The sequence below is a fragment of the Heterodontus francisci genome, chromosome 14, assembly GCF_036365525.1.
Source record: "Heterodontus francisci isolate sHetFra1 chromosome 14, sHetFra1.hap1, whole genome shotgun sequence".
Taxonomy (NCBI): Eukaryota; Metazoa; Chordata; class Chondrichthyes; order Heterodontiformes; family Heterodontidae; genus Heterodontus; species Heterodontus francisci.
In genome coordinates, this window is record NC_090384.1 from 104,888,583 (window position 1) to 104,913,146 (window position 24,564).

A 24,564-nucleotide genomic window follows, 5' to 3' on the forward strand; every position below is an offset into this window, starting at 1 on the left:
CCATTTCCCTTTTGAAAATTGCTATTGTATCGGCTTCCATCGACCTTCCAGGCAGCGAATTGCAAACCACAACTTGCTGCATAAAAAATATCTCCACGTCTTCCCTCTTTTGCCAATTACCTTAAATCTGTGTCCTCTGGTTACAGAACCCATAGCCACTGGAAACAGTTTCTCCTCATGTACTCTATGTGGTGTCAGAAATGGAAATGGGGGGGGGGGGGGGGGGGCGTTGCAGCAGGGACACAGTTCGTTGAAACAACAAACAATGTGCAAATATATCTAAATCAGATAATGTTGGGGTCTGTAGAATCTTACAACACAGAAGGAGGCCATTGGGCCCACCAAGTCTTTGCCAGCTCTTTGAGAGAACTTTCAGTTTACTCCCACTCCTCCTGCTTTTTCCCCTACAGCCCTACACTTTTAGCCTTTTCAAGTATTTATCCAATTCCCTTTGAAAGTTGCTTATGAATTTGTTTCCACCACTTCCTCATGCTATGCATCGCAGATCACAACAACCCACTGTGTTTAAGAAAAAAAAAAACAAGCATACGCCTCATGCCCACTCTGGTTCTTTTGTAAATTATCCTCAATCTATGTCCTCTGGTTACCGACCTTCCTGCCAGCAGAAATGATGAATACAAATGAGGGTGGCCATTCAGCTTTGATGGTGGCAGGACAAGTTGAGACAGCTAAAACAAAATGTATGGGATCCTTGGCTTTATAAAAAGAGGAAGCGAACAAAAAACAAGGAAGTTAAGCTAAAAAATTCTGAACTTTGGTTAGGCTGGGGTACTGCGTCCAATCCTGGTCATCACACTTTAGGAAGGACGTCAAGGCCTTGCAGAGGGTGTAGAGGACAATTACTAGAATGGTACCAGGGATGAGGGACCACAGTTATGTGGAGGGACTGGAGAAGCTGGGATTGTTCTCGTTCGAAGGTTAAGGGGAGATTCAATAGAGGTGTTCAAAATCATGAGAGGTTTTGATAGGAGTAAATAACGAAAAACTGTTTCCATTGGCAGGAGGATCGATAAACAGAGGACACAGATTCAAAATAATTTGCAAAAGAACCAGAAGGGAGATGAATTTTTTTTTTTACAATGCGAGTTGTTGTGATCTGGAATGTCCTGCTTGAAAGTGTTGAATCTGCTTCCATCACCCTAACTTTCAAAAGGGAGTTGGATAAATACTTGAAGGGGAAAACTTTGCAGGGCTATGGGGAAAGAGCGGGGAAAGTGGGACTAATTGGAAAACTCTACCAAAGTGCTGGCACAGGCACGACGGGCTGAATTATTGTTTGTAAAGCTGTCACATGGTTCAAGTTTATCACCTTGGTAACACATTAACAAATCTGAAAAACACAAGCAAGGTTTATTTGTCCAAAGTTGTCTCATCTTGAACAAACTCACCTCTACTTTTTCAACTACTTGTTTTCCAAATGAGCAAACCTTGGTTGAGCAAGTGATTGTCATGTTTTCTGAGCTCTCATATTGACTAGTGACTCCGTAAAATGCTCCTGCATCATCCTGAATATTGCAATTCAGGTCAGCCTGTGGGACACATCAAAAGAAGAGAATTAAATCACAACACAAAAAAAAAAGTTTCAAAACAGAGAGGAAAAAAACAGCTAAGTTTCTGAAAAGAAAAAGACTTGCATTTACATATAGCCTTTCACAACCATTGGATGTCCCAAAGAGCTTTACAGTTAATGAAGTATTTTTGAAGGGTAGTTACTGTTGTAACGTAGGAATTGAAGCAGCCAATTTACACACAGCAAGCTCCCACAGGAGCAATGTGATAACAATCAGATAATCTATTTTTGCGATGTTGGTTAAGGGATAAATATTGGCCCAGGGCGAACTACCCTGCTCTTCCTTGAAATAGTACCAAGGAACCTTTTACATCCATTGAGAGGGCAGACGGAGCCTGGGTTTAATATCTCATCTGAAAGGCTTCAATTCCAACAGTGCAGACTCCCTCAGTACTATCTGGATTATCAGCCTTGATCTTTCTGTTCAAGTCTCTGCAGTGGGACTTGAACCTATATATAGCCTTCTGACTCAGAGGTGAGAGAGCTACCCACTAAGCCACAGCCAACAATCTCCTGCAATATTTAGAGTTAACCTGACCTGGTGATGCAGGCTGAGGGACATTACACATGACACTGAAGGAGAGCTGCTCTTTTTCAAACAGTGATCTTTTATAGCCAACTGAACAGACTGAAGGGAAATTGATTAGATATAGAGAGGTGCTCTGACCAAAACTGGGACACAAATAGCAGACAATAGTGTTATTAACAAGAGCTATAAGTTGAACCACCCTCTCAGGGCAACTAGCAATTGACAATAAATACCAGACTTGCCAGCAACACCCACATCCAACGAACATAGAATCAGAATCAAAGAATTGCACAGCACAGAGAGAGGCCATTTGGCCTGTTGAGTCTGCGCCAGTCCTTTTGAACAGCAATTCAGTTAGTCCCACTCCCTTGCTCTTTCCCTATATCCCTCCAATCTTTTTCCTCCAAGTACATAATTCTCCTTTGTCTAGAAAAAGATGACTTGAGGGGTGATAGGGGTCTTTAAGATTATAAAGTAGTTTGATAGGGTGGACATAAAGATGTTTAGAGTTGGGTCAGAAGTGTCACTGGTGGTTCAGTGGGTAGCACTTTTGCCTCTGAGTAACAAGGTTCCAGGTTCAAGTCCCACTCCAGTACTTGAGCATATAAATCAATACTGAGGGAGTGCTGCGCTGTCAGAGATGCCGTCTTTCGGATGAGACATTAAACTGAGGCCCCATCAGCCTTCTCAGGTACATGCAAAAGATTACTTTGAGGAAGAGCAGTCCTGGCCAATATTTATCCCTTAATTATCATAAAAAATGATTATCTGGTGATAATCACATTGCTGCTTGTGGGAGCTTGCTGTGCGCAAATGGGCTGTCACGTTTCCTACATTATAACAGTGACTCCAGAAAGTACGTCAATGGCTGTAAAGCGCTTTGAGACGTCTGGTGGTTATGAAAAGTGCTATATAAATTCAAGTGTTTCTTTTTTTTTCTTTTTGTGGGGGTGTCCAAGTCTAGGGGGGCCATAAACTTAAGAAATCACTAATCCAACAAGGAATTTTGGCGAAACATCTTTACCCAGTGAGTGGTGAGAATGTGGAACTCGCTACCACAGGGAGTGGTTGAGGTGAATCGTATAGATGCATCTAAAGGGAAGCCAAAGAAACACATGAGGGAGAAAGGAATAGAAAGATATGCTGATAGTTTTAGGAACATAGCAACAGGAGGAGGCGATTCAGCCTTTGAGCCTGTTCCACTATTCAATGAGATCATGGCTGATCGATATCCTGATTCCATCCACATGCCTTGGCTCAACATCCTTTATTATCCTTGACCCGCAAAAATCTATTGATCACATTAAAAATTATAACTGGCAGATACTGCTTTTTGTGGTATACGTCTTTCATGTGAAGAAGCATTTAACTTCATTCCTGAATGGCCTGGCTCTGATATTCAGGTTTTGTTCACTTGTCCCAGATAGCCACCACCAGAAGAAAAGGTTTCCCTCTATCTACCCTATCAATTCCTTTTTTGAAGAGGGGTGGGAAGAGGATTTTGTGCTGTATATTCTATGTAATATGTAAAACAAATGTAGCTTGACTGTTCTGCGCTGCTCTGAGGGAGTGCCGCAATGTCAGAGACACTAAACACTGTCTGCTCTTGGTAAATGAGTTGAATGTTGAAGTTTCCTAAACACAGTTCCAGAATGGAGTTCTCCTGGTGTCTTGGCAAATAATTATTCCTCAAGCATAGGAACAGGAAGAGGTCATTCAGCCCATCAAGCCTGTTCGGCCATTCAACGTGACTATGGCTGACCTGTCTCTTAACTCCATGGGCTGCATTTTACATTTCCACTGATTTACGTAAACAATGTCCGTCCCCGGCAATAGAGTCTGCAGCCTTTGTGCAGGTGCTGATGCCATTTTTAAAGGGCTTTGAGCCCTTCCATTCAATTTAAATTTTTAAAGGTAAATGCAATAAAAAAAAATTTAGATCCATTTATATTGCCTCTTCTCCCCCACCCCCCAATAACCATAAAATTACTTGACCTCTCCCCCCCCGCAACCAAAACACTTCCCCAGCCCACCTGACCTTCCCCCCCCACCCCCCACAATGTTCATGAACTTTAATCTTTACCCCTTTCCACCATCCCTTACACCAATGAAATCACTCTGATGCTGCTCTCCCCACTGCACTGAAAAACTTACCTGCTCCCCCCTCCCTACCAGCGTTCCACCTCGGATCCCAAGATGGGGATCCGAAGGCACGGGAGTTTTGGCCACCGCCACAAATATCGCTCCAGAATGGACGGCGGGAGTGCAACGGTGATTAATTCAGGTATGTAAATTATTTTACATATGTAAATTGGGCTCCTGGTGCCTAGTGGCGGGGGGTGCACCAAGAGGCCTCGCCACTGCCGGCAATATGGGGCCAGGCCTTCCCGGCATCAAGGTCCGTGGCGGGCCTCTTCTGGAGGCATTTTCCGCTTACACCTCCCCACCATGACCTCCGACGTCAGGGGTCTGTAAAATTCAGCCTCATCTCTCTGTTTTGGCTCCACAATCCCTTAATACCCTTGTCTAGCAAAAGAATAAGCAACATCAATATACATTCCTCTCATTTACAGGTTGTGGGACCTCGTTATGTACCACTTGGCAGATTCACCTGTTTACTCAACTACAGTGATTAGATTTAAAAGATAATTCATTGGTCGCGAAGTGCTTTGGGGCATCTTGGTCCAGCAACCTACAAATTTAAAATTACCATCCTTGTGTTCAAATCCCTCCATGACTTCGCCCTCTTACTTTCTCTACAACCTCATGCAATCCCATATCCCTCCGAGAAATCTGTGTTCCTCTAACTATGGGCTCTTATCCATCCTCCCTTCACCCCACCATTGGCGGCTGTGCCTTCAGCTGCCAAGCCCCTAAATTCTGGAATCCCCTCTCCAAATCTCTCTACCTTTAACTCCTCCTATAAAACACTCCTTAAAACATACCAAGCTTTTGGTCACCTGTCTTAATTTTTCCTTACGTGGCTTGGTGTCAAATTTTCTCTGATAACTGTTGCTGTGAAGCGCCTTGGCATGTTTTATTACGTTAGAGACGCTATATAAATGCAAGATGTTATTAGCTTTTAGAGTCATAGAGTCATACAGCACAGAAACAGGCCCTTCGGCCCATCATGTCTGTGCCGGCCATCCAGCACCCAACTATTCTAATCCCACATTCCTGCACTTGGCCCGCAGCCTTGTATGCTATGGCATTTCAAGTGCTCACCTAAATACTTCTTCAATGTTGAGACGGTTCCTGCGTCTACCACCTCTTCAGGCAGTGCGTTCCAGATTCCAACCACACACTTCCTGCCCCTTACCTTAAATCTATGCCCCCTGGTTATTGACCTGTCCGCTAAGGGAAAAAGTTTCTTCCTATCTAACTTATCAATGCCCCTCAATCATGTCCCCCCTCAGCCTTCTCTGCTCCAAGGAAAACAACCCTAGCCTCTTAAGTCTGTCTTCATAGCTGAAATGCTCCAGCCCAGGCAACATCCTGGTGAATCTGCTCTGCACGCTCTCCAGTGCAATCACATCCTTCCTATAGTGTGGCAACCAGAACTATACACAGTACTCCAGCTGTGGCCTAACTAGCGCTTTATGCAGTTCCATCATAACCTCCCTGCTCTTATATTCAATGCCTCGGCTAATAAAGGCAAGTATCCCATAGGCATTCCTAACCACCTTATCTACCTGTGCTGCTGCCTTCAGCAATCTAAGGACACATACACCAAGGTCCTTCTGACCCTCTGTACTTTCTACGGTCCTACCATCATTGTATATTCCCTTGCCTTGTTTGTCCTCCCAAAATGCATCACCTTACACTTTTCAGGATTAAATTCCATTTGCCACTGCTCTGCCCATCTTACCAGCCCATCTATATCGTCCTGTAATCTAAGCTCCTCACTATTTACAACATCACCAATTTTCGTGTCATCTGCAAACTTACTGATCATACCTCCTATATTCACGTCTAAATCATTAATGTACACTACCAACAGCAAGGGTCCCAGCACTGACACCTGTGGTACACCACTGGTCACAGGCTTCCAATCGCAAAAACAGCCCTCAACCACTATCCTCTGCCTCCTACCACTAAGCCAATTTTGGATCCAATTTGCCAAATGACCCTGTATCCCATGTGCTCTTACCTTCTTAACCAATCTCCCATGCGGGACCTTATCAAAAGCCTTATTGAAATCCATGTATACTACATCTACTGCTTTACCCTCATCGACACATCTAGTCACGGCCTTGAAAAATTCAATCATGTTAGTTAAACACGATCTCCCCGACAAAGCCATGCTGACTATCCCTGATTAATCCCTGCCTCTCCAAGTGGAGATTAATCCTGCCCCTCCGAATCTTTTCCAATAGTTTCCCTACCACTGATGTTAGACTCACCGGCCTGTAATTACCTGTTTTATCCCTGCTACCCTTCGTGAACAATGGTACCACATTCGCTGTTTTCCAGTTTTCTGGTACCTCTCCTGTGGCCAAAGAGGATTTGAAAATTTGTGTCAAAGCCCCTGCTATCTCCTCCCTTGCCTCACATAACAGCCTGGGATACATCTCATCTGGGGCTGAGGATTTATCCACTTTTAAGCCCGTTAAAACAGCTAATACTTCCTCCCTTTCAATGTTAATATGTTCAAGTACATCACAATCCCCCTCCCTGATCTCTACACCTACATCGTCCTTCTCCATAGCGAACATCGATGAAAAGTAATCATTTAAAACCTTACCTATGTCCTCCGGCTCCACACAAAGATTGCCACGTTGGTCCCTACTCTTTCCCTGGTTATCCTCTTACCCTTAATATACTTATAAAACGCCTTGGGATTTTCCTTTATCTTGCCCAGTGTTTTTTTCATGTCCCTTCTTCGCTCTCCTAATTACTATTTTAAGTGCCACCCTACACGTTCTATACTCCTCTAGTGCCTCTGCTGTTTTCAGCACCCGGGGTCTGCTGTAAGCCTCCTTTTTTTCCTGATCCAATCCACTACATCCCTTGACATCCAGGGTTCCCTGGACTTGTTGGTCCTACCCTCCACCTTAACATGTTGGCTCTGAACTCTCACTATTTCGTCTTTGAATGACTCCCACTGATGTGATGTAGACTTTCCTACAAGTAGCTGCTCCCAGTCCACTTTGGCCAGACTCTGTTTTATCATATTGAAATCGGCCTTCCCCCAATTCCTGAAGCTAATTCTGCATCTGTAACAATTTGTGATGCTGCTGCTTGAGATACTTTGAGTTCGATAGACAAAGAACATACATATCGATGGAATGACATCAGTTTGAGATATTATTCTTTTTTTTTTAATTGTTTATATATTATTCTGGCAATTGCCCAGGCTAAAAAAAAAAAATTATACAAATGTTTGTTCGGATGTTGCTTGGCTATTCTGCTCACTATAGCAAATGAAACTGTAACCCAAGGGAGAAATAAAGGTCAGATTGCCAGTGTCTTAATTTTCTGACTGTAATTGCTTTCAGCTGTAGTACAATTACTTTTGGAAGGCTGTCACATACCGTACACTTCCGCTGCCCACAATAGCCAACACGGATGCTGTTTGACCTAGTTAGGCTTTTGTAACGAATCTACTGGAGATTTTACTGACAAATTATGAATGTCGGACATTCAAAGGAAATACGCAATTTGCCATTAATTACACGACAGCTCACAGGATTAGCAATGGGGCGGCATTAGGAAAAACAAATATGATGGAAAAGCTGCAGAGGAATCACACCAACGACCTTTGCCAAACTGAATAATGAAATTCAAACACCCAGCCCTGTTTGGAAACCAAGCCAGCCTAAACAAAGCAAATGCAAAGTATAGCGCTGTATTGGATTTTTTCCCACAAGTGTAAGGTCCTATATTTCTCGTTCTTACTCCTGCTCTCCTGGAAACAAGAGATTTTTAATGCTGGGAATCGTTCCATAGAAACCAACATTCCTCTGGGTATTAATTCTTCAGCATGCTTGCCTCCGAGTCAAAAGTCATGGGTTCAATTCCCACTCCAGAGACTTGAGTCCCAGAATCTGCACACCTCCAATTCGGACACTCTTGCGCAATCCCCACTTTCTTCGCCCCACCATCAGCAGCTATGCTTTCAGATGTCAAGACCCTAAGCTCTGGAATTGCCTCCCCAAATCTCTCTCCCTTTAAGATGCTCCTTAATACCTCTTTCTCTGACCACGCATTTGGTCACCTGTCCTAGTATCTCCTTACGTGCCTCAGTTTCAAATTTTGTCCAATTACAACAATATACAGCATCTTTACACAGTAACATTCCCCAAGATGCTTCACTGGAGCAATGATCAAACATAACAAGGCACATAAGCAGATATTCGGACAGATGACTAAAAGCTTGGTTAAATAGGTAGATTTTAACAAGCGTCTTAAAGGAGAGACAGGTAGAGAGGTGGGGAGATTTAGGGAAGGAATTCAAGAGCTTAGGGCCCAGGCAGCTGAAAAGACGGCCATCACTGGTACAGCGATTAAAATCGGGGACGTGCAAGAGGCCAGAACTGGAGGAGAGCAGAGGTCTCGAAGGGTTGGAGGGCTAGTGGAGATTACAGAGATAGGGAGGGGAGGAGCCAGGGAAGGAACTGAATTTTAAAACTGAGACATTGCCAGACTGGGAGCCAATGAAGGTCAGCAAGCAGAGGAGTGATGGGTGAACTGGACTTGGTGCAAGTTAACATATGGACAGCAGAGTTTTGGATGAGATCAAGTGTATGTAAGGTGGGAGATGGGAGGCCAGCCAGGAGAGCACTGGAATAGTCAATTCTAGAGGTAACAAAGGTATGAATTACATTCCAGTATAATTAGGACATTTCTATTGCGGTGTTCACAGGATGCAGTGCCGAGAAGGGTGGCGAAAGCAGATTCAAATAGGAATTGGATATATACTTTAAAAAGGAAAGATTTGCAGGGCTATGGGAAAAGCGCAGGGAAGTGGTTCTATTTGAATATCTCTTTTAGAGTGCCAGCACAGGTTTGATGGGCTGAATGGCCCTCTTCTGTGCGAAATGATCATATGGGGCGTTGCTGGCAAGCTCACATTTATGGTCCATCCCTAGTTTCCCTGAGAAGTTCGTGTTGGGCCTTTTTGAACAAACGAGTGGCTTGTTAGGCAACCTCAGAAGGCATTAAAAGCCAATCATGTTATGAGAGACTGCAGTCGTTTGTAGGCCAGTCTTTGCCATGTTGCTACTGGATATTGCCAAGCACAGAAGAAGTCAAATCTGAGGCGAGCTCTCATTGATCGCAGTTACGCACATCCCCGGACACAGTCAATGTCACTTAATCTTACCCAAGTTGTTTGCTGTTCTTATTGGCCATGGATAGCAAGTGGTCCTGTGTTTACCTTCTCAAAATGCTAAACACAAGAAATAAATGGATGAATCCATTACCGAACATGCTGCAACTGGAGGTGAACAAATACCTAAATGCATTTTGGAGTTTCTATTTTCGCTTCGATATTGAATTCAACTGCCTAGACCTTAAGGACTAGAATTCCTTCCCTGAACCTTCCTGTCTGTCTCTCTATCTCTCTCTTCAAGTTGCTCGTTCAAATCAATTCATTGCCTACGCTTTTGGTTAATTGTCCTAATATATTTTTATGCCACTTGGTGTCAATCTTTGCTTGATAATCACTTCTGTGAAGCACCTTGGGACATTTTTACTGTGTTAAAGATGCTATATTAATGCATGTTGTTGTTTTACACAGATGGTTGTAGGCTGTGAAATGCATGACCGGTGTTAATGATTGAAACAGTGATCATGTTAATTTTGAAGAACAGATTATAAAGGAAAGGGGATGATGAGATATGGGTAAAGAGTGGGCACATGAATCAGGATATTGCTCATGTGGAGGATAAACACCAAAATGGAATGTGTGATCTGAATGGCCTAATTCTGCTAATAACTTGTATGTAACGCTCATGCTATATGATTAACATTCATGATACAGTAGTGTCTATTTATATCCAAGTTTTAACACTCCAGCCCATCAGTGGCAAAACATCCTTACGACAAATACAATGGGTTCTTTCTCCCTCCTGTCCTGCAGTCTGAAATTTACAAACATCTTGCAATCTGTAAACTTTGCTCACAAAAGCAATTCAGCTCTGTCTGACCTATGTTGAGGCAGATCGACCTGCCCTGGGCGCTGCACCTTAACAGAGGATTTATTGGTCTTGGAAGGTGTGCAGCACAGATTCACCAGAAATGTTTCCAGGGCTCCAAGGGTCAGATTGTGAGGAGAGATTACATAAACTAGGAATTTAGAAAGTTATGGGGGTGATTTAATTGACGTTTTGGGGATTTTGAAATGAATTGATTGGGTAGATAGAAACTTTTTTTCTGCTGGTGGGGGAGTCAAGGACAAGGGGAGGTAACTTTAAAATCAGAGCCAGACCATTCTAGAGAGAAGTTAGGAAACATTTCTTCATGCAAGAAGTGTGAAATACTCTCCCATAAAAACGAGGAGAAGGTAGCTCAATTAATAACTGTAAATTTGATAGATTCTTGCTAGACAAAGATATAAAAGGATATGGAGCCAAGGCAGCTGGATGGAGTTAAGATAGAGATCAGCCATGAGCTCAATGGATGGTGGAACAGACTCAAGTGGCTCACTGGCCTTCTCTTGTTCCTAAGTTCCCAGGAGGAGGCCATGAAACAACTTGAGCCTTTTCCGTCATTCAATTAGATCAAGGCTAATCAGTCTCTTCACTCCATCGACCTGCCTTGGTTATGCAACTGTTGATATTCTTACCTAACAAAAATCAATCCATCTCAGTTTTGACACTTTCAATTGACTCCCATCCTCAACTGTTATTTTGCAGGAGAATTTCCAGATTTCACTACCCTTTGTCTGGAGAACTGCTTCTTGGCATCTCAACAGCCTAGTCCAAATGTTAAGGTTATGCTCCCTTGTTCTGGACTCCACACCGCCCCTCCCCATACACCCCCCCCCAACAACTACAGGAAATAGTTTCTCTCTCTTCTCCCTACCTTATCAACTCCATTAATCATCTTCAACACTTCAATTAGATCAACTCAATCTGCTGAAGCAGTGCGCGCACAATCGCCCACTGCAGAATCTTTGACCAAGACATCATCTCTGCTGCATGGAAATTGGAATTTGCAGATTTTCCTCCAAAAAGCTGACACATCAACCCAGAAAAACAAGAAAGCTCTTCAGTCTTCAGCAAGCCATCCAAACCTGCACTATTGATCACCAATTAGTCTACCTAGTCCAGTAAGGTGATCGCCTGAAAGATGAAGGAGCGAGGTCGCTGCTCCCGAGCCGGCGGGGAACTCCGTTGTCCGTCCAGAGTGTCGAGCGTGAAGGGCGGTGCGGCCATGCCGGGCTCCAGGGAGGAGGCCGCTCTGAGTGAGTGAGGATCACTAGTGGACAATGGTGGGAGCTGATGAAATGTTTTATTACCTCCACCACCTTCCCCCCACCCCCCACTCCCCCCCTCCCAGCTCGCCCCCCTTGCACCCCCCCACCCCCTCGCACCCCCTTCCCAGCTCCCCCCTTGCACACCCATCCCCTGCACCCCTTACCCTACCCCCCTGCAGCTCCCCCTCGCACCCCCTTCCCACTGCACCCCTCCCCCCCCACACTCCCTTCCATCCCGCACCCCCCTCCCCCCACCGGCATCCACCTAACGCTGAGCAGGGGCCCCAACAATCCCACTGCCTTGTGGGCATCTCGGGAGAGACCAAGGCTAAGGGAGTAAACACTAACAGAAAATCCGGAGTGGAACCTCGAAGGCGGTCATGTGTCACCTTTGGCATATTTCCGGCAGTTCCTACAGCCATACCGGTGCCAAACGTCGTGCTCTGCACTCCTTTGGACCCCATCAGAAAGGCCAAGAGGGGGTTTTGACGCTTGGGCAACTCACAACCTCCATACATCCAACCAGGCATGCACCATGGAGAGGTCACTCCATAGTCGCCTCACATCGACCAAAACAACACAGAAGGCAGCAGTTATGGGTTATAAGTCCAGCTCAATTGGCTGGAGATTGGGCGCGACGGGTTGCCTTTGTCGGTGGGAGAGGTCATCACATTTCACTGGACAGCTACCGCCCACTTCAAACTGGGGCAGCCCCCTGTCAGTAAGGTTCTGTCCTGCCACAGTCCACCTGCTTCAATGGGTGCTTGGAGCTCAGGGTCATTGCCCGACAAGTGGACTGCAACACTGCACCAAACAGCACGACAAAAAAAGGAAAGAAGGTACCAGCTCTTCATTTTGCAAGCTGGAACACCAGAACTGTGTGTCCTGGCCTGTCAGAAGACCTTATACAAATCAACGATTCTCGGAAGACCGCCATCATTAATAACGAGCTCAGTAGACTCAATGTGGACATTGCAGCACTTCAGGAGACATGCCTCCCTGCGAGCGGATCTCTAAGAGAGCAAGACTACACCTTCTTCTGGCAGGGTAGGGATCCTGAAGAACCAAGACAGCATGGAGTGGGCTTCACCATCAGAAACTCTTTGCTCAGCATGATCGAGCCACCCTCAAATGGCTCAGAACGCATACTGTCCATCCGACTGTTCACCGCCTTTGGTCCAGTACACCGACTCAGCATCTATGCTCCAACACTGGTGGCACAGTGGTGCAGTGGTTAGCACCGCAGCCTCACAGCTCCAGTGACCCGGGTTCAATTCTGGGTACTGCCTGTGTGGAGTTTGCAAGTTCTCCCTGTGTCTGCGTGGGTTTCCTCCCACAGCCAAAAGACTTGCAGGTTGATAGGTAAATTGGCCATTATAAATTGCCCTTAGCATAGGTAGGTGGTAGGGGAATGTAGGGACAGGTGGTAGGAATATGGGATTAGTGTAGGATTAGTACAAATGGGTGGTTAATGGTTGGCACAGACTCGGTGGGCCGAAGGGCCTGTTTCAGTGCTGTATCTCTAAATAAATAAAAAAATAAAAATAAATAAAACACTCTGCTCCCCACCCGAAGTTAAAGACCAGTTCTATGAGGAACTCCATAATATCATTAGTAGCGTCCCCAATACCGAACATCTGTTCCTGCTGGGGGACTTTAATGCCAGGGTTGGGGCCGACCATGACTCATGGCCCTCCTGCCTGGGGCGCTATGGCATAGGAAGGATGAATGAGAATGGACAGAGACTGCTGGAGTTGTGTACTTTTCATAACCTCTGCATCACCAACTCATTCTTTCACACTAAACCCTGTCACCAGGTTTCTTGGAGGCACCCAAGATCGCATCGTTGGCACCAGCTGGACCTCATCACAAGGCGAGCCTCTTTAAACAGTGTTCAAATCACACGCAGCTTCCACAGTGCGGACTGCGACACCAACCACTCCCTGGTGTGCAGCAAAGTTAGACTCAAACCAAAGAAGCTGCATCACTCCAAGCAGAAGGGCCGCCCGCGCATCAACACTAGCAGAATTTCTCATCCACAGCTGTTACATAAGTTTCTCAATTCACTTGAAAAAGCCCTTCAAAACACTCCTAGAGGGGATGCAGAGACCAAGTGGGCCCACATCAGAGACGCCATCTATGACTCAGCAATGACCACCTATGGCAAACGTGTGAAGTGGAATGCAGACTGGTTTCAATCTCACTTTGAAGAGCTGGAACCTGTCCTAGCTGCTAAGTGCAGTGCACTGCTGAACTACAAGAAGGCCCCCAGCGAGTTAACATCCGTAGCACTTAATGCAGCCAGAAGCATTGCACAAAGAACAGCCAGGCGCTGTGCAAATGACTACTGGCAACACCTATGCAGTCATATTCAGCTGGCCTCTGACATCAGAAACATCAGAGGAATGTATGATGGCATTAAGAGAGCTTTTGGGCCAACCATCAAGAAGATCGCCCCCCTCAAATCTAAATCAGGGGACACAATTACTGACCAATGCAAGCAAATGGACCGCTGGGTGCAGCACTACCCAGAACTGTACTCCAGGGAAAATGTTGTCACTGATACCGCCCTCAATGCAGCCCAGTCTCTACCAGTCATGGATGAACTGGACGAACAGCCAACAAAATCAGAACTCAGTGATGCCATTGATTCTCTAGCCAGCGGAAAGCCCCTGGGAAGGACGGCATTACCCCTCAAATAATCAAGAGTGCCAAGCCTGCTATAGTTTCAGCACTGTATGAACTGCTTTGCCTGTGCTGGGACAAGGGAGCAGTACCACAGGACATGCGCGATGCCAATATCATCACCCTCTATAAGAACAAGGGTGACTGCAACAACTACCATGGAATCTCCCTGCTCAGCATAATGGGGAAAGTCTTCGCTCGAGTCACTTTTAACAGGCTCCAGAAGCTGGCTGAGTGTGTCTACCGTGAGGCACAGTGTGGCTTTCGAGCAGAGAGATCCACCATTGACATGCTGTTCTCCCTTCGCCAGCTACAGGAGAAATGTCATGAACAACAGATGCCCCTCTACGTTGCTTTCATTGATCTCACCAAAGCCTTTGACCTCGTCAGCAGACGTGGTCTCTTCAGACTACTACAAAAGATCGGATGTCCACCAAAGCTACTAAGTATCATCACCTCATTCCATGACAATATGAAAGGCACAATTCAGCATAGCGGCGCCTCATCAGACCCCTTTCCTATCCTGAGTGGCATGAAATAGGGCTGTGTTCTCGCACCTACACTGTTTGGGATCTTCTTCTCCCTGCTGCTCTCACATGCGTTCAAGTCTTCAGAAGAAGAAATTTTCCTCCACACAAGATCAGGTGGCAGGTAGTTCAACCTTGCCCGTCTTAGAGCGAAGACCAAAGTACGGAAAGTCCTCATCAGGGAACTCCTCTTCACTGACGATGCTGACATCTCACACTGCAGAGACTCATCGACAGGATTGCGGCTGCCTGCAACGAATTTGGCCTAACCATCAGCCTCAAGAAAATGAACATCATGGGACAGGACGTCAGAAATGCTCCATCCATCAATATCGGCGACCACGCTCTGGAAGTGGTTCAAGAGTTCACCTACCTAGGCTCAACTATCACCAGCAACCTGTCTCTCGATGCAGAAATCGACAAGCGCATGGGAAAGGCTTCCACTGCTATGTCTAGACTGGCCAAGAGAGTGTGGGAAAATGGCGCATTGACACTGAACACAAAAGTCCGAGTGTATCAAGCCTGTGTCCTCATTACCTTGCTCTGCGGCAGCGAGGCCTGGACAACGTACGTCAGCCAACAGCGACGTCTCAATTCATTCCATCTTTGCTGCCTCCACAGAATCCTTGGCATCAGGACCATATCTCCAACACAGAAGTCCTCAAGGCGGCCAACATCCCCAGCATATACACCCCACTGAGCCAGCAGCGCTTGAGATGGCTTGGCCATGTGAGCCGCATGGAAGATGGCAGGATCCCCAAGGACACATTGTACAGCGAGCTCGTCACTGGTGTCAGACCCACCGGCCGTCCATGTCTCCGCTTTAAAGACATCTGCAAATGCGACATGAAGTCCTGTGACGTTGATCACAAGTCGTGGGAGTCAGTTGCCAGCGATCGCCAGAGCTGGCGGGCAGCCATAAAGGCGGGGCTAAACAGTGACGAGTTGAAGAGACTTAGCTGTTGGCAGGAAAAAAGACAGAAGCGCAAGGGGAGAGTCAACTATGTAACAGCCCCGACAACCAATTTTATCTGCAGTGCCTGTGGAAGAGTCTGTCACTCTAGAATTGGCCTTTATAGCCACTCCAGGCGCTGCTTCACAAACCACTGACCACCCATGGTCTCTCGAGACAGGAGGCCAAAGAAGAAAGAAGCATCTTGAATACTTGATGGAATACAAGCCTAGTCTGTGCAATGTGTCCTCATAATTTAACCCTTTATCTGGTATTATTCCAGCGAATCTGTATGGCTGGAGAAGATTGGGCCCTCAATTAAGTTGCAAGTTCATTTTATTCAAACTATTCTAACCTTGGTCTATTCCGAATCGACTGCAGCAATGAAAAGATCAATTCCCTGTCAACGAACAATTTTTATTTACTTTGGATATTCTTTGCAAAAAACACTTTACGTAAAATTTTACGTCTGAGTGGTTCATATTAGTGAAACATAACTCATGTGCTCTCCTGCCTGATGATACGATTAGGTCACGTGGGTTAACTGCAACTCCCTGTACCAGTAAATACCAATTTTATTAACCGGAACGATCACAAGCCAAGCAATGGACCATGTAAGGTAACTTTCCAAATGTCAGCAAAATTGTAGCTTTTTGTATACGTAAGCAGTTTTACCAGACACTATATTCAATAAACAGATGCTGACATTATGATAGAGTAGAAAATTGTTTGTAAGTTTAAAGGACAAGGACAATGGTTGCTGGTATAAATGTAACCAAAGTCCATTCAGAGTAATGGGATTGGGGAGTTAAACCTTGGTGCACTGAGTTAATATTTACGCCCCAAAATGCCCAAATATCCAGCCCTTAACTCACCCCATGCCACTGCTAAATGTTGCATCCTCACCCAAACACCCTTCAAACAAACTTCAACTCACCCAAAACCCTATCATTCACATCCTGGTCATCCATTGCCCCACTGCATAGCAACCTCCAAAGAGTCCTCCAAAATCCCCATTTACAAATCCTCGTCCCACCCCACCCCTCTGCAGCCTCCTCCCACTCTACATAGAATTACACAGAACGTACAGTACAGAGACAGGCCATTTAGCCCAACAGGTCTATACTCCACATGAGCCTCCTATCACTTTACTTCATCTAATCCTATTAACATATCCTATTTCTTTCTCTCTCATGTGCTTATCTAGCTCCCCCTTAAATACATCTACGCTACAATACGTTACATTTAAATGTATGTGTCATGCTTTAATTATTGCAAAAATTATATACTCGAGGTATAAACTGAAGAGTTGATAGTTAATGAAGCACAGCTGTCCTTGATTATATCAGCTATCTAACACAAGTATAACTGTCATCTGAAAAGTATGCAGTACTTCACCCATAAAATATAATCTACCAATTAACCCCCATACCTCATATTTCCTATATCATCGTCTTCTATTTAGTTTCTATATAACTTGTGTATCTTCACCAAGATGCATTTCTCTCATTAGGGCCAACAGTTAACAAAGTACAACATGGTACAACTACCTCCAAGAACATGAACCAATACTGCAGCACTCAAAACTGCTAACTCAAGATAAGCCTGCTAACCTACATCTCCCACTCTTGGAAATCTGGCCAATAGTGGCCCCTAAGCCAGTCTATCATTGCTGTTAAAGCCATCAGTCATTGGGAATTGTCTTCCTAAACCCAGTAGTCTTGCTCCAATTCTCTGCAACATCAAAACATCTCCTTAAAACCTAGTTCTATGTTTGCCTCCTCCTCCTCTAACCTTTGCTGGATGCCCACTCTGTCCCACAATGCATTCAGACGTGTTGAAAGGGTTATGTCATGCACCCCTTTCTACAATGACACAGTGAGCAGACAATGGTCCTCCACTCGCACACAAACTACATGAAACACAACGACTTGCATTTATAAAGTTCCTCCAACATAGGAAAACAACCCAAAAGCATTTTGCAGGAGTGTTATCAAATGAAACTTGATGCTGAGCCACAGAGGGAGATACAAGCACGGGTGACTTAAAAACTCATTCAAATAAAAAAGATTGAGAAAAAGATTGAAGACAGATGTAGGTCCTTTACAGTCAGAAACAGGGGAATTTATTATGGGGAACAAAGAAATGGCTGACCAGCTAAATGCATACTTTGGTTCCGTCTTTGCAAAGGAGGACACAAATATCATACCAGAAATGTTGGGGAACACAGGGCTTAGTGAGAAAGAGGAACTTAAGGAAATCAGTATTAGAAGAGAAATGGCGTTGGGGAAATTGATGGGATTGAAGGCTGATAAATCCCCAGGGCCTGATGGTATGCATCCCAGAGTACTTAAGGAAGTGGCCCTAGAAATAAAGTACAAGTAAAGAGCACTTGAAGAACAGTGGTAGAATCGGGCAGAGTCAGCATGGATTTATGAAAGGGAAATCATGCTTGACTAATCTACGAGAATCCTTCGAGGATGTAAAGAAAGCAAAGAGGAGCTGTAATACCTGCCCATTTACCTCCTCTCCTCACTATCCCAGGCCCCAAACACTCCTTTCAGGTGAAGCAACGATTTACTTGTACTTCTTTCAATGTCGTATACTAAATTCGCGGTTTTCCTCTACAATGGGGAGACCAAACGCAGACTGGGTGACCGCTTTGCGGAACACCTCCGCTCAGTCCGCAAGCAGGACCCTGAGCTTCCGGTTGCTTGCCATTTCAACACTTCCCCCTGCTGTCATGCTCACATCTCTGTCCTGGGCTTGCTGCAGTGTTCCAGTGAACATTGACGCAAGCTCGAGGAACAGCATCTCATTTACTGATTAGGCACACTACAGCCTGCCAGATTGAACACGGAGTTCAATCATTTCAGAGCATGACGGGCCCCCCATTTTACTTTTATTTTCAGTTATTTTTTCTTTTTTACATTTTTTTTTGTATGTTTATTTCATTTCATCTTAGTTTGTTCAGTTTGCTTACCCACTGTTTTTTTATCTCATGTTTGTGCTAGCTGCTGTTCAATCTTCAGTCCATTAACACCCAATCTGTATTAATGCTTTGACTTTCAAGACACCATTAACATTATATTTGCCTTTGCTCCACGACCTTCTGGTCAGCTATTCTGTGGCCTTGTCCAAATTACACCTCCTTTTTTATCTCTTGCCCCACCCCCGCTTTACTTGCTTATAACCTTTGACATTTCTAATATTTGCCAGTTCCGAAGAAGGGTCATTGACCCGAAGCGTTAACTCTGCTTCTCTCTCCACAGATGCTGCCAGACCTGCTGAGTATTTTCCAGCATTTCTTGTTTTTATTATAGTAAGGATAAATGGGTCTTTTTCCAAATGGCAGGCAGTGACTAGTGGGGTACTGCAGGGATCAGTGCTAGGACCCCAGCTATTCACAATACACATTAATGAATTAGATGAGGGAACTAAATGTAATATCTCCAAATTTGCAGATGACACAAAACTGGGTGGGAGGGTGAGTTGTGAGGAGGATGCAGAGAGGCTTCAGGGTGATTTGGACCAGTTGAGTGAATGGGCTAATGCATGGCAGATGGAGCATAATGTGGATAAATGTGAGGTTATCCACTTTGGTAGCAAAAACAGGAAGGCAGATTATCTGAACGGCTATAAACTGAGAGGGGAATATGCAGCGAGACCTGGGTTTTCTTGTACATCAGTTGCTGAAGGCAAGCATGCAGTTCCAAATGGTGGTAAAAAAAGGCAAATGGTATGTTGGCCTTCATAGCGAGAGGATTTGAGCACAGGAGCAGGAATGTCTTGCTGCAATTATACAGGGCCTTGGTGAGGCCACACCTGGAATATTGTGTGCAGTTTTGGTCTCCTTATCTGAGGAAGGATGTTCTTGCTATCGAGGGAGTGCAGCGAAGGTTTACCAGACTGATTCCTGGGATGGCGGGACTGACGTATGAGGAGAGATTGAGTCGGTTAGGGTTATATTCACTGGAGTTCAGAAGAGTGAGGGGGGATCTCATAGAAACCTATAAAATTCTAACAGAACTTGACAGGGTAGATGCAGGAAGGATGTTCCTGATGATGGGGAGTCCAGAACCAGGGGTCGTAGTCTAAGGATACGGGGTAAACCTTTCAGGACTGAGATGAGGAGAAATCTCTTCACCCAGAGAGTGGTGAGCCTGTGGAATTCACTACCACAGAAAGCAGTTGAGGCCAAAACGTTGTATGTTTTCAAGAAGTTAGATATAGCTCTTGGGGCAAAAAGGATCAAAGGGTATGGGGCGAAAGCGGGAACAGGCTACTGAGTTGGATGATCAGCCATGATCACAGTGAATGGCGGAGCAGGCTCGAAGGGCCGAATGGCCTACTCCTGCTCCTATTTTCTAATAGGTAGGCTTTAGAGAGTGCCTTAAATGAAGAGAGAGAGTTAAAGGTTTAGGGAGAGAATTCCAGGGTTTAAGGCCGAGACAGCTAAAGGCAAGGCCACCAATGTTGGAGTAAAGGAAATGGGGATGCTGAAGTGGTCAGAGTTGTAGGAATACAGAGATCTCGGATGGTTGTAGGACTGGACGAGATTATAGACATAGAAAGGGGCAAGGTCAGGGAGGGATTTGAAAACAAGAAAATAGCCTCTGCTTTAATGAGTTTAAGTAGTGCTTTCTTGACAACTTATCTAATTTCCTTCATCAAATATCAACATTGCAGAGACATTGAGAAGAAGAAACTGTTACCACAGACAGAAAAGCCAGTAACTAAAGGACACAGACTTACAGTAATTGCTAAAGAACCAGAGGGGAGAGATTTAGGAGGTTTTTTTAAAAAAAACACAATAAGTTGTTGTGATCTGGAATGTACTTCCTGAAAGGTTGGCGGAAGAAGTAAGTCTCAAAAGGAAAGTGGATGAATATTTGAAAAGGAAATAATTGAAGGCAGGGCTATGGGGAAAGAGCAGAGGTAGTGGGACTAATTGGATAGCTGTTTCAAAGAGCAGGCACAGATACGATGGGCTGAATGGCCTCCTTCTGTGCTAAGATTCTATGATTGCCACTGTTTGTAAGCTGCTGACACTGCTTTTAAAAAAAAAATCATACTGAAAAAAATGTTCTGCAGCTACAAACCTTTCAAACACCAAATCCAAATGGAATGTCAGTCAGTCAACAAGTCAATTGGTAGAACCATGAGATTAGCACCTGGTCAGTGGGCCTGAGCTCAAATTACAGGTCTTGCCTGCCATTTGAACTAGAATTGTCCAGATGTCATGTTTTATAAGCTCTTGGCTAGGCCACTAGATGGAGTCTTTGTAGTCAGGAAGTAACCGATAGTCAGGAGCTCGAATCAAGGCTTAGAAAAATCCCAACTTCCTGCAAGGCCTGAAGTAAAACATTCTTGATGCATTTATGTTTAGTGGGTTGAGAAGCATCCAGTATTGTTCTGGAGGCTCCAGCACATTGCTGTGAGCAAAACAAAACTCAGAGGAGCATTTAGGAAAAAAACATTTGTTTTCATTATTTTTCTTTCAAAAGGTTTTATTACATATAACACTGGAGATAGGAAAATAACTCTGTTTATGGATTAAAAATCACACAGCACAGAAGGAAGCCATTCATTCCATCATGCCTGTGTTGGCTCTTGGAAAGAGCTATCCAAATCATCTCAATTCCCCTGCTCTTTTCCCATTGGCCTGCAAATGTTTCCTTGAATTTGAATTCAATTTTATTCAATTCCCTGTTAAAAATTAATATTGAATCTGCTTCCACCGCCCTTTCAGGCAGCGCATTCTAGATCGTAACTCGCTGCATGAAACAAAATCTCATCTCCCCTCCAGTTCTTTGCCAATTATCTTAAAACTTTGCCCTCTGGTTACCGACCCTTCTGCCACTGGAAACAATTTCTCCTTATTCACTCGATCAAAACCCTTCATGAATTTGAACACCTCTATCAAATCTCCTCTTAACCCTCTTAGTTCTCAGGAGACTGTCAGTCAAGAACCATCCAATCGGGTAGCAAAGAGCCTATTTGCTTTCCAATTGGCCATGGTAAGGCAGGGCGCAGCGTGAATGGACTAGTTGGGCGGCCAATGGCAGGAGTGTCCTGGGGGGGGATGTGAGGCGCCCATGTGATGAAACCTCTAGGAATACATCCAAGAGAGTTGGCAACCCTGTAATGGAGACTCCTATGGCTCAAACTGTTCTGTCCCACTGGCTGCAGAAAGAGGAGAATTAATTGTAAGCACCAGTTGTGGGAAAATAACAGTAAATGTAAATAAGAATTAAACATTGAGGAGAAACAAAAGTGGCACAAATTCGGGGGAATTAGTATCGACCGACTTTCCCGTGACATTTTTGAACAGTATGCTGCGCTGGTTAATGGAAAACTGGACCATGAACATGAGCGGAGGTTCTTGTAATAATAAACTTCGTTAGTGTTTTAGCAACGCAAGGAGACTGACAATATCAGAGATAAACATTCTTACTTAAGAAATAGTTAGATGTTGTGGTGTCTGTGTGCTTGCATTTTTTTAAAAACTTGTTGAAAGAACTTGTATATACTCAGATCAGGTAAAACACTGAATCCCACTGAGACAAACTCTTGTAGTAAATAAAACTTCCCCTGATCAGCCAAGTGCCATTCTTTATGACAGTGTTTCACCTATACTGTGAATACAATTCCAGTTGGAGCCAACATTAATGGGAAGAAATATGTCACTGTGTCTAAAGCATGATTGTAGCTGAGTACTGTGGCAGTAAACTAGGAATGAAAGAACAAACTTGCATTTATATAGTCCCTTTCACATCATCAACACATCCCGAAGTGCTTCACAGTCACAAAGTTATTTTCCCAATTGCTGTGAGATCTTTAACAGCACAGATAATGGCCACTCGTCACAAATGGTCCATGCTCCAAACAATCCCACTCTCAGCCTACTTCATCTAATGCTTCCAGCATATCCTCTCTTCCTTTCTCCCTCGTCAGCCATCACCATTTAAGTCCACCTTGAGGGTTTAATGCCTCACCCGAAAGATGGCGCTCCCTCAGCACTGCACAGGGGGTGTCAGCCTGGAACATGCCCTTGAGTCTCGAAGTGGGATTTGAATCCATGACCTTCTGACTCAGAGGCAGGAGTGCTACCAAGTTGGCCAAGGTAGAAACAGCTTGACAAAACATGCAAAGAGAGCACTGAAGACGGGCTCAAGCACTTACCCAGAATTTCACGAGGAAAAAAGCATTATGAGGTCCTTTCCCATATAGTTCTTTAAGGCCACCTTTCTTCTCTGGGAATTTATCATAGATTTGGCGAATATCCACGGATTCAAGCAAAGGGTCACTGTAGGAATGGTTGGTTTGTCCAATATGTACAAAGAGGTGCTTGTTGTACTGTTGTTAAAAAAAATATAAGTTACAACGTCATCACTCCTATAGAAGCCAATCCAACCTAAGCAAATTAGTTTTATTGACCAGAAGGTAGTGGAGTGGCTATGCATTGCAGAGGCTTGAGCTAATAATCCAGAGAATGTGAGTTCAATCCCATTGTAGCAGTTTGAGAATTTTAATCCAGCACAGAAAAAAAATCTAGGAAAGAAAAAACTGGGATCAATAAAAGTGACCAACTGGTTCATTAATGGAAACCTGTCATCCTTTCCTGGTCTGGCCCTATCTATGACTCCAGTCCCACATTGTGATTGACTCTTAACTGCCCTCTGAAGTGGCCTAGTGAGACAGTAAAGGAAACTAAAGATGGGAAATAAATGGTGGCACTGAAAGTAATTCCCAAACCAGAGACTAATAATTTTTTAAAAAGGTACGCGTACTCTTTCATAACACTGTATTCCATTCCTGGTCATAATATCTGACTTACTATTTGAAAAAAACCTTCAAGCTTAAATTAAGCTCGAGACTACTGGTAGAAATTAGTCAACGATGTTATTGTCCAGATATTTAACACAGTACTGTCAAATTCCCCTTCCTGTTCTCTCAATGGAAATGTTAAACCACTGAAAATGACAGCACTGATAAATACTGGGTGAGGTCTTTGTGTATAGTTTATTACAAAACAAAAGATAATGCACTCAAATAGCCTGCAGGAGACTTACCGAGTCCGGGTCTCTCTGCTGTTCGAGAAAGGCTGAGAATTCCACAAGTCTAAGTTTTGATGTCCCAATAGACCGACCTTGCCATACTGGGACCGAGGGAGTTGGGGCAGCTGTGGACTCATAACCTGCACACAGGAAATAGAAAACAGACCCTTGACACATATAACCACAGAATAAGAACATAGAATCACACAGCATAGAAGGCCATTTGGCCCCTCGTGTCTGCACCAGTTCTTGAAAGAACTGTCTTTTAATTGTTTTCTGATGCAGTTGCGTCAAACCCCAAAGAATTCACACGGACTGCAGTGCATCAAAGCGGCAGCAACCAATCGCTACCTTCTCCAGGAAGCCAAAGCAAGAGGCTTTTTCCCAGAGTGGGGGATTCAATTACTAGAGGACACGAGTTCAAAGTGAAAGGGGAAAAGTTTAGGGGGGATATGCGTGGAAAGTTCTTTACGCAGAGGGTGGTGGGTGCCTGGAACGCGTTGCCAGCGGAGGTGGTAGATGCGGGCACGATGGCGTCTTTTAAGATGTATCTAGACAGATACATGAATGGGCAGGAAGAAAAGAGATACAGACCCTTAGAAAATAGGCGACATGTTTAGATAGAGGATCTGGATCGGCGCAGGCTTAGAGGGCCGAAGGGCCTGTTCCTGTGCTGTAATTTTCTTTGTTCTTTGTATTGGATCATACAAAAACTACTTGGAACTAAAAACAATTTTGAATTGTCAATCAACTGTAGCACCTTTAACGCAGGAATTAACTCGGGGCATGTCACAAATAG

The 24,564-nt window shown here is 44.5% G+C and overlaps 1 protein-coding gene across 7 annotated transcripts in view; it reads right to left on the reverse strand.

Annotated features, from left to right (window-relative positions):
- LOC137377196 (transcriptional enhancer factor TEF-1) overlaps positions 1 to 24,564 on the reverse strand; it is a 301,232-nt gene that overhangs the window by 18,112 nt on the left and 258,556 nt on the right. For all 7 annotated transcript variants that reach the window (XM_068046673.1, XM_068046670.1, XM_068046672.1 and 4 more), the window contains 3 exons: positions 23,781 to 23,905; positions 22,891 to 23,064; positions 1,410 to 1,550 (listed from right to left, as the gene is read on the reverse strand). In XM_068046673.1, the coding sequence (XP_067902774.1) occupies positions 1,410 to 1,550; positions 22,891 to 23,064; positions 23,781 to 23,905 (440 nt within the window). The remainder of the gene's footprint in view (positions 1 to 1,409; positions 1,551 to 22,890; positions 23,065 to 23,780; positions 23,906 to 24,564) is intronic.